Source organism: Lepeophtheirus salmonis, chromosome 10, assembly GCF_016086655.4.
Source record: "Lepeophtheirus salmonis chromosome 10, UVic_Lsal_1.4, whole genome shotgun sequence".
Lineage (NCBI taxonomy): Eukaryota > Metazoa > Arthropoda > Copepoda > Siphonostomatoida > Caligidae > Lepeophtheirus > Lepeophtheirus salmonis.
Window position 1 is genome coordinate 12,856,077 of NC_052140.2, and position 18,358 is coordinate 12,874,434.

Here is an 18,358-nt window from a genome sequence, read left to right on the forward strand (position 1 = left end):
CTTTTAAGGGGATCCACCCCCTCCCATGGGTCTATCGACGCCAATGCTGAGCAGTGTTAAAATGTTCCAAAGCGACATCTAATTATAAAGTGTGTGTACTCAATATAATGAAACGTCATGACAGCTAAGTTGTTCTCTACCTAAACATTCTTTAAATTGAGAGGGTTACGGCGTTATTTTTTGGTTTTTTTTTTTACATATCTGGTACATCTATAATTTTTATGAATTAAAACAAAATGTACAGTGATTGTAGGTAGTCATTTTCTTTATTGGAATAACTAGACTTGGGATATACTTATATGTATTCAAAAATAAACATTAATAATAACTTTCATGAATTGAGCTGCTTTAAGGGAGGCAGTAAAAAAGATATGTCTTTGCGCTTGTAAACGAGAACAGTTTGATCCTTTTGAAGGCAATCCTGATTAAATTCGTAGAAAACATTCAACGCTTGTTCTAAAAGAAACAAAAATGTATTTAGTAAGTTATTTATCATCAACGGTGAAGTTGTAATTGTATTAGGGGTGACCTTACGGCATTCGCAGAGGCGGGGGGAGGGGGATTATTTTTTAACATAAATAAAAAAACTTTTTTTCTAAAATTGAAATTAAATTATTTTTGGGTTGACCTTAAATTTTAACAAGTGACCTAATTGACCTGTTTTGTCTTGAATTTTTTGTGAAGGCATTTTTTTTTTTTTTTTTTTTTGGGGGGTCCTCGCTCTGTGGATGCCCCTAATAAATAACTGTTCCTCCTCATTTATTCAAATAACAATCACATTGAAAGTTGCGGGAACAGCAGCTCTTAAAATTCAATTGAACAACGTAACTCAATGGAGAACGCGCTCGGTAGAAATTATTATCTTGAACAGGATTTGCTTAGATTCATGCCCGGTCGTTCCTAGAGAGGGAATGCACTTTATTTATAAGGAATTTCAAGACAATTTTAGGTCAGATGGAGTAAATGTAATACTTAAAGTGAAGACGCACTAACAATTAGAAGTAGTTCTTTCACTTATTACAATTTGACAGAGAATCCACTATAAATCATAATTTATTTCAAAAGTTTGAATAATCACTCGATTAAGCAAGAATGGGAACGCGCTCATTGATTCTAAAAAAGTGTAAGAGCGCACTCGCAAAATGGGGGTAGTGAGCTGGAAAGAGAGAGAGCGCTCTTGATTTCTTTAGTGGCTCTAATGTTTTGATATGACGTCATTAATATTAAACTGCTCCCCCAATTTTGAGCGTCCTTCACTATAGACGGAGTTTGCGGTATGAACAGGGGCCAGGCTACCTCAAGATTGGTCACCCTTATTGGTATTAATCTTACCGCCTTCTTCAGACAAGCATGAGAGATCAAATTCCTGCGAATCCTTCAGGTTCTTTTCTTCTTGAATCATTTTGATCAAATCCGTCTTGGATACAGTTTTATTGAGATTGAGCTTGGAGCGCAGGAGTGAGCCATCATTCTCATTGGGGATGAGAACAGTGACCATGGAAGAAGATAAATCCAAGGAATCATCCGAGTTTTCCATATCCTATAAAAAAATTATTTTAAGGCCCATTTCATTTATTGAGTCAATTTTTAATGTCTTACCCATTTGGACTCAAATTTACCAAATATACAACTCTGACGAAATAGAGAAGTTTTGACACGTGAACGAAAGGCCACAGATGATGAAACAATGGATAAATATCTACGAGATTCTCCATCAAGACAATATTGAGGTAAAAGACAGAGAACATACTCCATCTGTGACCGAAACCAGTCTTGGCAGTTATAGCGATTGAGAAATTGTGAGACGTAGGACTTGAGCCTTGTGTCCAAAGTCTCATCTCCATCTTTACCCTTGAGCTAAAATAGATATTTATGAGTATATATTAAAAAAAACCAAAAAAACATTACTTATAACACATGGGCTGAAAAGTCCTGGCTTAACAAAGAAAATATGTTTTTGTCGTTGAAATTGACTATTTTAAAATTACTCTTATTTTTTATTCACTTAACGGACCAAAGTACCGAGTTTCACAGATAGATGGATCTATTTTTTTAATTTTACCTCATTTTCAGTTTGTACCAATCTTCAAAAGAGAGCTGTCAAAATCTAATGACAATCTGTTCGATTATTTGTGAGTTATTCTGCTAATAAATGAACTATTGAGAGGGAAAAAAGAAACCAGCTTTACTTTGTTAAGCCTAGGACTTTTCGGCCATGTGCTATATGGAATTCAACCTACCATTCTTTGAATAAATTGTAGAGCACTCAAAAGGTGTCCTATTTTCTTGCTCGGAGAAAACTCTGAATTGATCTTAAGGAAGTATTTAAAAGTAATTTTATGTATCTTTAATTCGTCCTTTTGAAGTGCCTTATCATCCAAAACATGATTACCAAGAACAGACAATAACTTCCCATATAAAGGCTTGAGAACAATGTCATATAAAACCTCTTCGTAAATGGAGTTTAAATTCATGCACTCATTGGATTTCAGCTTTAAGAAAAAAAAATAAAAAATGATGGATTCTTAAGTACTTAAATCAAATGAACTAAACCTTTTTTCTCTCATTTTGAATAATGCTCTTGAGACTTCCCTCACCGGATCCAACCAAATAGTTTCGAATTCCGTTCAAAAACTGCCGCACATTTCGAAGTAAAATTCTAGATTCCACCTCCTTGCTCTCGCATGTACAAAGTATAAATTGCTTGACTAGAGTACCGAAGGTAGAACTTTCATTTGCATAGAGTGAGTTGATGTAATTTTGAATCTTTTGAGAAGCATGGATCTCTTCTTTATCTAAGAATATGAATAAAGACCATTTGAAGATTTTATTAAAACACTTTTATGAGTGTTGAGACTCGGTCCTAAAACGAGTTGGGCACTATGTAATTTTTAGAGACCGATTTGGACCGGGGAGCGAAATTTAATTGTTTTTAAATCGTGGTTGATTTTCAGTCTCATTTTATGGACCGATTTTATCCACTATTCAGATATTATGAAAGGTGTATACATATGAAACACATTAAACCTCGTATGACGTCATGGTACCAAATGTTTGCAATGTGGAAGCAAATACATGACGTCACACGCAATTCATCTAAAAAATCGGTATTGATTGGTTGGACTGCACAGCGTTACATTACCAACAAAACATGTACACTAAATTTGTTGTCAGCTGTCGATTTTTCTGCCCCCCCCCTCTTATCAATGTTCTGAACATTGATTGGTTGAATTTGAATTCACTCTTGTTACACTCCGTTAGTCATCATCCTTTTTATAACGCAGTTAGTGTATTGGGTAAAAAATAAATCCCAAAAATAAAACGTATTTAATTATATGATAAACAGTTGACCAATTATAATAATTACATACATTATTTAAATTTTGCATTATTTTTGCAGCTATTTCATCCATTTTGAACTTATAAGTACCAATAATATAGGTAAAATGTATTCTATGAATAGAATACATCGAGAAAAAAATAAATCCTTACTTTGAAGTAATCTTAAATATTTGAGAATTAAAAATTAATTATTGTTAAAACACCATTTTCACAATAAATAATTTGTTATTCTTATAGTAACGGCCTAAATTCTTTAAAAGACCGAATTAGTTTGGTTCAACCAAAGTTATAACAGTCTCTGACTAAACTAGAATTTCCGAACCTAGGCCAACACTAATTGTTATCTCTTACCGATATCGATATATGTATCATAGTTCCGGAGACAGAGCTCCTCCTTGTTGAGTTGACTGGATGTGGTTGTAGTCGTGGAGGACGTATTATTGTTCTTACTACTATTTAGAGATCCGTCATTGGAGGAAGAGCCTTTGCTTTTATTGCTATGATTCATTGGATTCCTCTCTGATTCTTCTTCAGCCTCTTCCTGCTCTTCTTCTTCGAACAGATACTCCCAACTCGACGAATCCACTTGCCCCTCATGAAAACTAGCAAATTCTACAAAAATAGATTGTAAAATATTGTCAGTACAGGATTTTATAGTGACTCAAAGGAAGGAATACTCTAATACGGAGCTAGGTAATTTCGCCTTAAACCATTTAAAGCCAATTTAACTCAAGAAGATTTCTCCTTTATAAACTAATAAATGAGGTTTATAATATGTTGTTACAAGGGCTTCAGAAGGGGGTCGGATGGAGGGACTGTGTATATACCCCACTCCCAAAAAAAAGTAAATACATTTTTACTATTTTTAGCTAAAATTGATGTTCCTTTCGAATTTTTTTATTTGAAAATATGTAACTATAAAACGCATTAAATAGTTGTTATCTGTTGACAAAATATTTTGGAATTATGGCCCAAAAATTTCAATGTATACATACTAGTGTTGGGTTTCGGTCTGGAAATCCTAGCCCGGTCTGAGACCGTCTTATTTTTTATTGGACCAATTAGCTCGGTCCAACAAAAAAGCTTGGTCATGACCATTTTTATATCAAAATTCGCTTTAGATAGGTCCAAAGGATAAATTGTTTATAACTTGACATCATTTGTTTTTCAAGTACAATGACGTTATACGAAGTTTAAACAGAGATAGCTCGGATTAATATTGATCCCGCCGTCTCTTATATGTATACAGTATTTTTTCTAAAACTTATCGTTAACTTTTTTCTTTTTTTCCAAAAAAAACAAAAAAACGAATGATAGTTGATCTAGAAAAAAAAGAAGATCTCTCTTAATATATGAGACTGAAAAAAATCTTTCAATAAATTGAGACCGAATCAAAATCGGTCTACAAAAGTAAGACCAAAATAATCTGTTCACGGTCTGGACTTAAAAATCGTTCAAGAAAAAATCACGTAAGACCGAATCGAAAAAAAAAAATTCTGTGCTGGACCGAGTTTCAACACTAATACATAGCATTAAAATCCCACTTTGTAATGAGTTCCAAGTATAGACAAAATGTGTTAATATTATTAGTATAAAAAGAAAAAATAACAAACACGACAACAGTTCCAATAGAAGAAGTGCTTATCACTTATCATTAGACATGATGGATATTTCATATTGAAAATACTCATGGATTGACGAACATGCATCATATGAGGCAAGAGCATTAGTTAACAATTATTTAACACGTTTTATAATAGTGCATTTGATTAAAAAGTTCTAAGGGAATATCCATTTCTATCAAAATATTTGACAATAACGACAATAAACTTCGTGCATTTCTGTTTATCTTGATGAGGTCTTGGAGCCACATCTATATAAGCATTTGGACCACGTGATAATTGCTCACAAACACAAAAATGTACACTGTGTTTGGTTGTCAGCTGTCGATCTTTCCTCTTCTTTCATATAATCAGTGTTCTTAACATTAATAGGTTGGACACTAAATAATTGTTATCAAGTTGTGAAAAATGATCAACTTATATATTATTGAATAATTATTCCATATATCTTATTTTAACTACCAACTGATTTTGGGCCTTTTATGTGTGTTTCTTTTTAAGAAAGAGGTTGCGAGATACAAGAAAGGAAACGACGTTTTCATAAAAAAATCATTATAATATAAAGAAATAATTATGTTTTAATAATAAAAAATTGGGGGATTTATTGTTTCGGCATCGGTAATTTGTAAAAATGTAATCTTATTATCCGGATTCTATTTTATTAAGATCCGAACGTCGGCTAAAATGCTCATACAATTTGAGATAAGTATATGTCTTAATTTGGTTTGGCATACCCGAAATTTACTCGTATATTTAGCTCTAAATATCTGAAGAGACTCGGATCCGAGAAAAAACGGATCCTTCCTTTCATAAGCCCTTCTTAGTTAGTCAAAAAAAGAAATGGGGAAAAAGAGGAATTTAGAGTATTCCTTGCCCAAATAAACAAACCTTTATTAGATGCTGTCCGTTGAATGTATTTATTAATGATAAGACTAAATCTCCTTGTTTCTTGAACCAATTTGGGCAAGGACTTCTTACGAGAGGGCTGCATAACAGGGCCACAACTTATTTTTCTAGGTTTGACATTAATATTTTCAGCACTACTGGACTTTTGTACCCGTTTAAAATGCGTGATTGAGTTTCTTCTCAGAGGGTAATTGTCTTTTGATGAGGATAAGACTTCGTTGTTATTCACCTCTGTCTCATGGGTTCCAAAGGCCTGTTTCATACTATTTGCTTCTTCTATAGCTGAAAAAATAATAAAAAAATACTTAAATTCATTTTGTTAAATATATAAAGTTGTAAATTAAACCAAAAATCAACATGGTCAACCTGACAATTTGAAAAATGTAGCAAGTAGATATTTATGGAGCTAGGTATTTTCGCCTTATACTATCTTGCCTCAGGACATTTTGCCTCAAGGATATTTTCGCCTTATACTATCTTGCCTCAGGACATTTTGCCTCAAGGATATTTCGCCTTAATATTTAAATAAATGAGACTTATATGTCATTTTAGTTATTTTTGGTCAAAATTGATGTTCATTAGGAACTTTTTAATAAAAATATGTAATGTAGATTACTGCAAAATAGACAAAATGGTTTTATTCTCTTGGAAAAATGATGGAATTTAAGTCCTAAAATTTCAATAAATGCACCAACAAAATCCATTATCTCAAAAAATTGTGAACAGCTGTGGAAATATTTCAAATTTATTTTCCAACATTTTTTTTATGTGATTTTTTATTTTTTGTCAATAACTGTGGATTTTTAATCTTTTTCAAAAAAAATAATAATTTTCTATGAGTACCTATGGATTTTGATTTTTTTTTTCAAAAAATTTCATATTTAAAATTTAATTATGTCGAAAAAATTTTAATTTAGCCTTTTTTTCAAAAAAGAAGCCCCTACGAATTGATATGGACGCATATCGAAGAAGTATCCATGGTGAAGTCCCCTTTTTATTAGCCTTACAACATTGGTGCCCCCTGCTCTTATAGGTCCACATAAATTAACCCTATTTATATAAGTAATTATACATATAATGGTGTTGATAATTTTTGGGGCTACGATCCCTCCCCAAATGAAGAAAACCCTGTGACCAATTATAAAAATGCTTTAAATTTACAACCTTAATCAAAACATACTTAGAGTGTTTGGCTCGGATGATGAACTTCGTGACGAATCAGGATCTATTGAGTCGTACACTTCCGTATCCACAGCATTTTCCAGAGCATCCAAAGGATCAGAATAGAGCTCTTTTTCTTTGTCTTCCATGGATTCCACATCGAAATCCGTGAGACAAATATCAATTATATCTTTGGAACTGGCACTATCACAAATGATTGAGGATGAAGTAAAAATATTGGATGAGATGAGGGAACGAAGACAGGATGAAGACTCTTCAGTATCCTCTTCTTCATAATCCTCATGGTTAAGAACTTTATCATCCTCATCATAGCTCGGACTCAATTGGATTATTTTATCCTCAGAAATGGGACTTGCCGAACTCATTTTCAGTTTTCGATGTAAATACTGTTTGAATTTTTTCTCAGACTGAGAGAGTGTTAGATCCTTATCCTCCCAAATGTCCTCATAGTCGGAAATCTTGTCAGTGATGGAGCTACGGTTATAGGATGAGGATATTGAGGGATAATCGCTGGGAGATCGAGAAATGTGACTGTTTCTCTTTGGGAGTTGAATGACTGGAGATATTGGTTTTTGATGATGACTTAATCGACGATTTGGATGAGGTTCCATGAATGAATACTGAAGTAAATCCGTGATATCTACATAAATCATATGGAAACTAAATTATTATTTTTGTTTAATAAGATAGGGTGGGTTTAAAAGTTTAAGGTATGATCGTAAGCATTACAGGTCTTAGGTATAAATTCCACCTATGCAGCGTTAATTTGGAAATAAATAAAATGGGTGGTAGAACCGGACCAAATATCCATGGGTGTAAACTGAGTGAGTCGATGGACCACGGTCTGTACCGACAAGAATTAGAGAAAGAAAACATGTGACGTCACATCCTTTTTTATAATAATATGTATGAATTATGATAATTCATTTTGTTGCTATTTTCAAAGGACAACTCTATGCCTCTGCAGGCCGGTTGTATAATTTTAAAAGCTTTTTTTGTGGTCTATGTCTTAAGTCCGCAGACCGATGCAGGACCGAGTCACGTGTCTAGGGATTTATTATTGGTTCATTTTTTTGGATTGACCCAGTGAGTCGATCACGTGATCCACTCAGACCCATAATTATAGACCTACCAATCACTGGTAGTAGATAATGTTGTTTCAGTCCAGTCTGTACTAGAACTGATTAAAAAAAAAAAAAAAAAAGTTGTGTGACATAATAAAGGACTGAACTTTATAAATTTTACGATTGATATGTAGCCTCAACCGAACTGAGACTAAACTAGACGGTACACCAGTCTTCAGTCCTAATTAAGGACTGACACAATACTATACTAGACTAAAGAGTCTACTAGGAAAGATGCGACAAACATTTAATATATTTAAAACGCTCTATGTTCATCATCTGACTCACGTCATTGTTTTATAATTTGCGTGCTCAACATAAGTCCCATCCCTAGTCATTTTTTGATTGAATGTGGATGTGAATTAGTGAATATAATTTACATATGTGTTTTTTTGTTTCATTTTATTGCAAACCCCTTGTCCCCTCATTCCTTACACGGGGAAGAGAGCATTATATACACAGAGAGTACACTTATTTTCAGAAAATGCATAGGTTGACATAAACAATCATCTTTAGTATATCTAGGTAGTGTTTGACTGGATAAAAGATTATACGTAGATATACTAAAGATGTTACTTCGCTTACGATAAAATAACCTATGTATGTAGTTATCAGCTGTCAATCCTCTCGTCTCGCTTGATGGCTATTTCATAATTTATTATTTTTGATAAATAAGCAAAGTAATAAGTTATTATATACCAAGATTAATAGAAATACTAGGTTATACAATAACGCATCTACGACTGATGTTTGACTTCCACCACGCTTTTAATATTAACCTGATAGTGTATGAGTGGTTGTGTGTTTTGCCAAAATCTGTTTTTCTTCCCTAACAGTCGGTACGATACATTAAATTGAAAATTCTATCAATAGCGACGTCAAAGACTAAGAGTGGTTGCGTGTTTGGTCAAAATCTGTCTGTCTTGCCGTGCAGTCTGTACAATACATCAGATTGAAAATTCTACCCGATTACATGATGGTCTAACGTCTTATTTCTATTAACCTTGTTCTGTAATTATGCTCCGTTTCCAAAAGAACAGGAATCCAATCTCTTGTTGATACCTCCTTGTTTATATAATATATATATATTGTCCATTTTATTATTTAAGGGAAGAAATTTGGCTATGATATAGACATATAAACATATAGCTACGCTTTTAATAAAATAATACGAAGCAATATTATAACACAGTATCGAAAAAAATACTATGTATGTTAGTATTTAATCATATTATGTAATTCATTTTCAAAATGGTGAGGATATAATGTGACAGGGATAGTCTGGCAGTAAATAAAATATAAATAGTAGTTGGTATAATGGCCTTATTTGTCTAACTACCAGATGATTTCGGGCCTTTTTTCTCTTTCTTTTTAGAGGAAAGTTTTCGTGGTAAACTTTTGTGCATAGAGTTTATTTAGAGACACCTATTTCACTCCAACCCTGTGGTCAAAGTTCTGTACTATACGTCTTCGTACACCACTAAAAAAATGAAAACTTTATTGAAGCACTTTGTGTAGAAGTTCATTAATAAGGTAGGATTAATTGAACTATTGTCCACTTTTTACTTCTACTGATAACCTCCTTTTTTTAAAGTACCATAAAACAAGTTTTTTAATAAAATAAAAAAAAGTCTTGCTTTTGTTTAAAAAAATGATAGTTCACACTTGTAGTTTTGTTATACACAGTTTTAAAAATCATATCATATAGATGACGTGTCCCATTGCCCATATACCAAACTGATTCTTTCATTTCTCTTTCAATAACTTTTTATTGGGACGTTTTAGAGGGGATACCTATTTAATACATCCATATGCAAATTTAATTGGCAACATATCTTAATTTATAGTTGTGGATGGTAAGTTGATTAAATAATTAATTATTGGCAATTTGCAAATGCCTTAAAAATGTTGGATTTTTCAAAATAAATCAAGTTGGAATTCTCCGATTGGAATAAATTGCACCAATTTAGAATCTTTGCATAACACCAAATCTGATGGTTTCAATTTTATATCTCTAGCATAGTTATTTGTTGAGTTTTTGGCGTTCAAAGAATTTTAGTAATTTTAAATTAGGAAAATGAATTGAAAAAATTCTTATTTGGATAATAGAAATCGAAGCAATTAACAGATTTTCATAAACCTCAACAATAAAAACTCAAGAGCTAAATTGAAAATAGTTTCATTTTATAAAATATTATGTGCATTCATTTATTTTTGACGGCAAACGCACGTTCCTAACTACCCCGACCCACAATATCGACCCAAAAAAAAATCAAAACTCGCCTCTAGGCTAAAACCCCGCCCATTCTGCTACTAATTCTAATCCGTACTTGCCACGCATTATAAATAAGGAATTTATAATGCCGCACCCTGTATTCCTTATTGTATTTTATTTACTGTATTGAATAACTTATATACAAAAAATCAAATCATTATTTTCTTTTAGTTTTTAGGAGCTTTACTTTTAATCATTTTTTCCCTACTACTATTTTTTAAAGCCCCCCAAACATAGAGTCCCTTGAATAAATTCGTTCACCACTATTGGCTACATTCAAGTATTTAAGTAGTAAAAATTGAATTTACTATTTGAAAGTGACGAGTGAATGTAGGAAGGGAGAGCGGAAATACACACATTTTGAACACACTCTACTCTACTCTATTTTTGTACCGAGTGTGTTCTTGAAATCTGGACACTTATAAAAGAGATAAATAAGAAGAGTACATTATTATTCATCCCATCAGCTCACAATCTGTGGTTATTGAGACTCTCCTGCCAAAAAAATTACACAAATACTTTGTACATAGCCTTACAAAGAGACAAAGGAATCGAAATTCCTGATCTATTTCCTACAGAACACTCATCAACAGAGATCCAAAACTGGAATAAAGAAAGGTAGGTAGACGTATTTAAGAAGAGCATTAATCGAAAAGTTGAGGACTGAGTTGATTCACTAGATGAAGGAGAAGTTTCTGGATGGAATTCTGTAGACACAACAAAAGTTACATGGTGCTTTTTCGTGGCCCAACATTCCATTGTGACTCACAACATTGTCACCTCCATATTCGCCAGATACCAGACCACTCGACTTTTCCATTGACTGAATGTCGAGGTCAGGCCCTGAGCGCAGAATCTCTCAAGGCTTCTCTTGATGAGCATTTGAACTCTATGAGTCTCAATGACACTATTACCATCTGTCAACAGCTTCCAGCGGAGTATTAAGGCCATGATCAAAGTTGATGTTTTAATTTTTTTGGGGTGTGTGAATAACCATAGCTTGTCAGCCGATGGAAGGAATGTGTTTTATGTGTTTTTCTTATTCCTCTCTTTTAGGTATAAGTGCTCAGATTTTAACAATGCACTCAATACAAAAGAAGATTAGAAATCGGTTCAAAACATCTACCAACATCTGTACAAAATTTAGTTAATACAGCTTCTATAGTTTCTGACATATAACTGGCAAAAATTCCAGATTCAAAGTGTCTAGTTTTCAATTATTCACTCCATATAATATACATAGTTAAAATACTCACCCTGAAGCCCGCTTAGGGCATCATCCAGGAGTTGAGGAAGGGATAAATTACTTTTAAAGGATTTGCCCTTCTTGCTATCAAATGATGAATGAGAACTTAGCTCCTCCAAGGGTGGAAAAGACATGGGATAGTTCCAGAAATCTAAAAAAGGATAAACCAATTTATATACTGCTCATTATATACATTTCTTCATGAATAAATAGATTATTATAACTGATAAGTGATAGGTTCATACATATACCTATAGGTAGATCGATCGTAGTTATTTGAAAATTCTTATCTAATCCTTTAAATTTATTATACGTACTCCTCTACTTTATATGTCTAAGCAGATGTATCTAAAATAGTGTTGTGTTGACTCAAACAATTACAAACTCGGTTCGACTTCGCTTGAGTCGATGTTCAAATGCTTTGAATTTTGTGGCACTGCCTCTCAAAGTTATTTTCTAATCTATCTTCTTCTTAATCTTATTAATAAAGCAAAGTTTATCTGTATGAAAAATAGTCACAGGGTGCACTGTATAGAGTGCTCCCTGATGTACATATTTCCTAATCATATTTTGATCTAAGAAATAACAATGTAGTCGTATTAATGAACTGTTGAAAGGGTTAACATATAGCATCGAACGTGCATACAGAGTGCTTTCTATAAAGTACTCTCATACACATATCGTAGTTAGTGTTGAATCAGTTTAAAAAAACTAAAAATACTACCGTGCTATCACTTCGGTACTAATAAAATTTGTCGGTCCTAGAATCGTTCTTTATGGTAATTACCCCATCTGAAATGACGTAGTTACTGACTATGTCAGTTCATCTGATGGAACTTTGTCATATGCTCTTTCAAAGTAGGAGGTGTGTGGTTAGATATCATCTAAGTTAAGTATTGAGTAACTACGTGTGAGTCTGCTGATGCAAAACGCAAAGTAACACTATGATTCCTTGGAGAGCTTCCTTTTATATCCGTAACAACATGACTCGGTCCAAATCGACGTCAAAACAACAACACTAATATAAAACAAATCATGTTTTGCTTAATGGAGAAAAAATATATATTTTGGATTTAAACAAGTGCTTTTATCTGTCAATATAATTTATATTTGAAATAGACACAATATGGGTTAAATAAACATTTCAATCCTTGGATCGGAGGAGTTATGTGCAAGACACAAAGTCATTTCAAGTCCATTTGTTGGGGAGAGAGACAAAAAAATCATGATTAATATAATACAAAATTAATCACAGATGACTTATTATAAGAATTACTCGTTGTAACAATACATATTTTACTCTCATTACGCCCGTTTAAAATCATGACACACTATACAAAAAACAAAAGATCAGAACAAAGTTGATATTTGAAAGAATGGCTTTTGATATAATGAGTCATCATATTTTTTAATTGAGTAATTAATTTTCAAGTAGTAGCTTTTCAACTTCAGTCGAGGCGTACTGATTTGAAGGTAGTATTGTATCGGCCCTATTTTTAAAGTCCAGTCCAGGCGTAGTATCGGCCCATCAGACTGACGGTCCTTGGAACTAGTTTTTACATATGTAAGCCCTTTAATTTAAGTTTAAAATAGGTTAGTTTTATTAACCCAAATAAGATGTAGGTATGAATTTAGAATTGTTACAAAATAAGAAACTTGGGGTACGAGATCCATTACAATTCAACTGATTTTTAAAACAGCAGTCTGTCAAAAATTGTGAGGATTCATGCCTCTCTCACTAAATTAATATCATTATAATAAAATACTAGAATATCATTACAGGTGTATAGGTATAGAGTTATATATTTGGAAATGAATAATATAATAAAGAATAGAAAAAAAACACTTCCTTTTTGGATGGAAAAAACAGTTGAATATAATCAGGGTTGCCAATAGGTGATAATATGGCCAGATATGCAAAAGACTCGGACTCCAACACATGTCATTCCCTGGAATTTTTCTCAAAAGCTTCAATGACGTCACGAAGGATCAAATTTACCTTCTTCCATGACTGAAAAACAGGACCGGTCATGAACATAGTCCTAAATAAGGCCCAACACAACCCATGTTAAGGCAAATAAAGTTATCAACGAAACATATGGCTATTTCATGGGGATTTTCGGTAGTTACATAAATTATTTATAAGAGTTTTCTTTCTTAATTTATTTTTCTTTCCACAAAAATACAATTTTGAATTTAAATCTACAAACAATAAATATATTAATTAATATTTATCATTGAGGGAGTAGTATTATTTTGCCGCAAGAGTGTGCCACTCTCTACCAATTTGTTCACAAACGAAGAACCTCAGTAAACAATAGTCATGTTTTATTAAAGTATGAATGTTTATGATCAGTATCAAGTAGTGTTCAATGCGGATGTTAAGTTTGTTTTGATTATGAAAGCTATTTAAAGAAGTTGAATCAAGATTTATTGGAAATTTGTTCCTTTTGCCGACTGTTAATTTTGACTTAAACTATTTTGCTTCAAGGATATTTTGCATTCATGTATAAATAAATTAGCTTTATACTAACTGAGTTTCATATGCTTGCCCTAGGAATTGAAATATATATATAAATCAGTGTTGGAGTCCATACTCGTGTCTTTTTTAATGGGCCCGAGTACATACACTGATAACTCTAACTTGACTCAGAAAATATGTACTACACTTCATTTCTGTTATAACCCATATTATTCAATAAACATATAAAAATTAAATATTTAGTAAAAAAGTTACCTAATGGTTTTAGAGGAAAACGCTCAATCCAATTCTTACCGTTATAGACTTTTTGAACGACTCATGATACAATTCAAATGTAGGAAACACGAAAAATGTGGTTATTTCTAAATGGTTACTTTCAAGTAAATTTCCAGTACAAACCTGCAAATTTGAATAATCATCTTTGTACGTCCCCCACCACATCTTTTTTTGTTTTGTCTTTTAGTCTTGCTATTTTACTGATTTGTAAGCATAATTTTATCTCCAAAAATGAGTTCAAATTAGGTATATTATCCATTTAAATAATTAAGGATAGGTATCGGTGGAATCGGTAATATTGAACCTATTCCGATAACCGATTCGGCTACTTCAAAAACGTCCGATTTTTGCCGATTCCGATGCAACGGTACACCCCTAGTAAAAATATCAACTTTTAGTTCCCAAGATGGCGTCTCCTTCAATTATGATGGAATTTATGACGTCATTAATACAGCTCTATATTATTAAAGCAAAGTTTATCTGACTTTTTGTTCATTCATCGACGAGGAATAAACACGAGCAATACCGGATACTCCCGTTAGTATTTAGGCCTGCTTTTCAATCTTTTTCCATGAAAACTGATATACTTTGTTTATAAGACTATAGGTTTCTTGGTCGAGTCGAACCGAGTTGATAATTGTTTGAGTTCACACAAAACTATTTTTAAAGCAATTCAAGTCATATATACCTTTTCCTAAAAGAGCCATGGAAGTTAAATTACTTCTCGAATGAGTTATCATCAAAAGATGTGGTAGCTTCAACAAGATGGGGAAATCCTCTCTGTGAAAAGAAAAAAAATAATAAACTAAAATATGTGAATACTTATTGTTTTAACGGAATAATATACAGTGTACCCGGAAATAAATTTAAATGGCTTTTATGGTAATTTACGATGACACCTGGCAAACTTTTTTTAAATTGTGTTAGAGCAAACACCTACTTCTTTTTTCTCACCAATTTTCGTTCAGATAGCTTGAACAATGAATTCACAGGAGCAAAATTAAACAGCCATTGCCACGGTCCTTCAAACTCAAAAGGAGATTGTCGCCAAAGGCAGGGGTGTCCCTGGTTATTGTCTATGCCGTAAAAAAGAGGATGAAGGATAACCCCACCAAGCATTCTGCCTCCATCATGGAGTGATAGGGAGAGGATGGGGACTTACTTACCTTTTGAAAAAAGGATAGTCTGTCGATAGGAGGCCTACTATAAGGGATTTAGGTGCACCATATTGTCATGGTTGAAGGTTAATTACACCCAAGGGTATTATTTGTGGCAGCAGGATAGAGCTCCCTGCCACACAGCCAAACATAATTTGCAAATTTATGGGCCTTGGACTTCTAGCCCCCATCATTCTCTACCTGAACCCTCCAGACCAGGGATGTCCAACCCGTTTCCCAAGGGCTGCAATACGGCCCGCTTAATGTCTAAGTACAGCCCACTACTCATTCTAACTTCAATTAGTATTTTCTTAGCAAAATTGTCAATACATCATCAGTACGCTTAGAACGCGCGTAATACATATAAACATTGAAAAATATTTCCCAAATTAAGAAAATTTTTGAGAAATGATCCCTCTGGAAGGAATTTTTTTAAAGTCAAAACCGAGGAAAAAATATTTTTTTTATGATTTATTTTCCAAAAAAGGTCATTCGATCAAATTATGGAGGGGAGTAAAAATTTTAATTAAAAAAAAAAAAAAAATCCAAATAACCAAGCCCCCCCAAAATATAATCCTAGAGACACCCCTTAGCAAGATTGCTAGATTGGCCAATTTTGAAGCAGTTTGGCGTTGAAAAATTAGATTTTGCATTTTTTTTGGTCTAAATCTTAAATAAATATGTACTTAATAGTTTTGTTTTATGAAGTTATTTTTCATAAAATCTAATTGAATAGGTTTTCTAGCCCATTAAAATATTTCAAGTGACAATACGGCCCATTATATTAAAAGGTTGGACATGCCTCTATTGGTAGAGCAACGTGGGCACAAGTGCAACAGCACCCACCTCAACAGTATTGACTCCATCAAGACAGCCATGAGGGGGGGGGGGTACGGGAAGCCCAGTCCATGAAAGAGATTCATTTCGACAAAGTATAAAAGCTGTCATAGCAGCTGAGGGAAAATGCTTTAAATACCTCAAATAGAAGCTATTGAACTCTCAATGCACCAATTTTCAATTCAAAAGTCATATAAATAAGAAATTTATGGCTGTGAAACTGTTTTTTGAATAATTTAAGTTTATTTACGGCCACCCCGTACACAATTAGTATCAGCAGATGAGTACAAAAATATTTATCCACACGTTTATAGTTTATGATGCTACTTTTTATTTAGCTGGTTAAAAATTATCAGTCGTTATCATTTACCAGGCTTTATAAATATGTAAATTAGGGTGGTTTGTCTTTCAATTTTTTTTGAATTTCGATTATGGCGGGTGTCATGTGTATGAAAATTATCCATGCAAAATTGCATTGTCCTAACAGGTCATCTTTAGGTCGCACATCTCGATAAAATTATGAAAAAGGACAGCTTTTTACTTTGTAAGACGAAGAAGTTTTTTTTGTTATTTTCTATCAATTCATTTGAGAAATATTTTTTGACCTATAAAAAGTGTTTAAATCGTTTTTTTCTAAAAAAATTCTATGGAACAGAAATGTAGAAAGAAGTTAGGATATCGTGTAAATCATTTTTTTAACATTTTTTGAAAGGAAAGGTCTTTTGTTATTATATATATATATTTTTTTTTTTGCTGCATAGGGTTTAAGTAGAAAATAACTTTGTTAATATTTTTATAGATTAGAATAATGTCTATCATAATTAACAAATAAAAAACAATGATTAATTTTGTATTTTAATCTCGAGTTTGTGGTACCTTTACCTCTCAAAAATGTGAATAAATATTATCTTAGTACCAAGTTCCATTAAAATGGATCATAATTAAATAAACAGGGGCAAAAAGATAATCTTGGTTGGTGAGAGTAAAAATACATAATCCACCATAACTTTGGAAAAAATTCAGATACATAAATCAGTTTAATTTTAGATAGAGTTTTTGTGCTCCACCGAGTGTCCGTTCTAGTTATGATTAAAATCATCGGTTATGAACATCCATAACAATGCTTTGAACTTCATTTAGTCAACTTTCAAAAATTAAAGGGTGATAAACCTGCAACACCCGGTGTCAACGAATCAAGAGGAACTTTAAAACTAATAAAATAATTTAAAAAAAAAAAAGGCTCCTTACTTGACGGTCATATAATGATATACAAGAGAAAGTATGTTGTCAAAGGTCCGATCCGATATTTCCAACTTCAATCTCTTGGATTCAGGGATTTGATGAATGAGATAATGTTCCACAAGAGTTCCTTGACGTATCGTAAGAGCAAGTGTACGCTTTTTACTGGACTTTCGTATCAAAAATGTCTGGAGATTCATTGTGAAATATAAAAAACATAAGTATATTAATAACTAATTGTAAGAAATACATTTCATTGAATAACAAAGAAATACTACTTATAAATGGAACCCCCTAGTTTTTTTCTTCCTTTTTTTTTTTTGACTAACTAAGGGCTATTTTTCTATGAGAGAAATAGTTCTGAAATGAAAGAGATACTTGAATTAAAACAATTGTGTGATGATTTTTTTAAGGAATTAAAATATTTTATTCAGTTAATCTATTTGTTTTATATGAACAGAGTAGTCTATTTTAATAAATCAAAGTTTATCTGTATGAATATTTGTCTGTATAAAAACAGTAACAAGGTGCACTTTATCTAGTGTTGCCTGATGTATTCTATATATGAATATGGCATAAAGAAATAAAAGGGGGTAAAATATACACGGGGCACTGTATAAAATGAATGAAATCTCGCACGCATTTAGTTCAATTTATATTAAAAAAGAAA

General features: G+C 32.6%; 1 protein-coding gene across 2 annotated transcripts in view; it reads right to left on the reverse strand.

Moving 5' to 3' along the window:
- Window positions 1–247: 247 nt before the first annotated feature.
- The window catches only part of spri (Src homology 2 domain-containing protein sprint), a 73,588-nt gene continuing 55,477 nt past the window's right edge, over window positions 248–18,358 (reverse strand). For both annotated transcript variants that reach the window (XM_040720304.2, XM_071891578.1), the window contains exons 4-14: window positions 17,698–17,876; window positions 15,144–15,235; window positions 11,708–11,848; window positions 7,051–7,692; window positions 5,853–6,152; window positions 3,694–3,954; window positions 2,554–2,795; window positions 2,241–2,492; window positions 1,600–1,857; window positions 1,333–1,540; window positions 248–456 (exon numbers count right to left, since the gene is read on the reverse strand). In XM_040720304.2, the coding sequence (XP_040576238.1) occupies window positions 332–456; window positions 1,333–1,540; window positions 1,600–1,857; window positions 2,241–2,492; window positions 2,554–2,795; window positions 3,694–3,954; window positions 5,853–6,152; window positions 7,051–7,692; window positions 11,708–11,848; window positions 15,144–15,235; window positions 17,698–17,876 (2,700 nt within the window). In that variant the 3' untranslated portion in view covers window positions 248–331. The remainder of the gene's footprint in view (window positions 457–1,332; window positions 1,541–1,599; window positions 1,858–2,240; window positions 2,493–2,553; window positions 2,796–3,693; window positions 3,955–5,852; window positions 6,153–7,050; window positions 7,693–11,707; window positions 11,849–15,143; window positions 15,236–17,697; window positions 17,877–18,358) is intronic.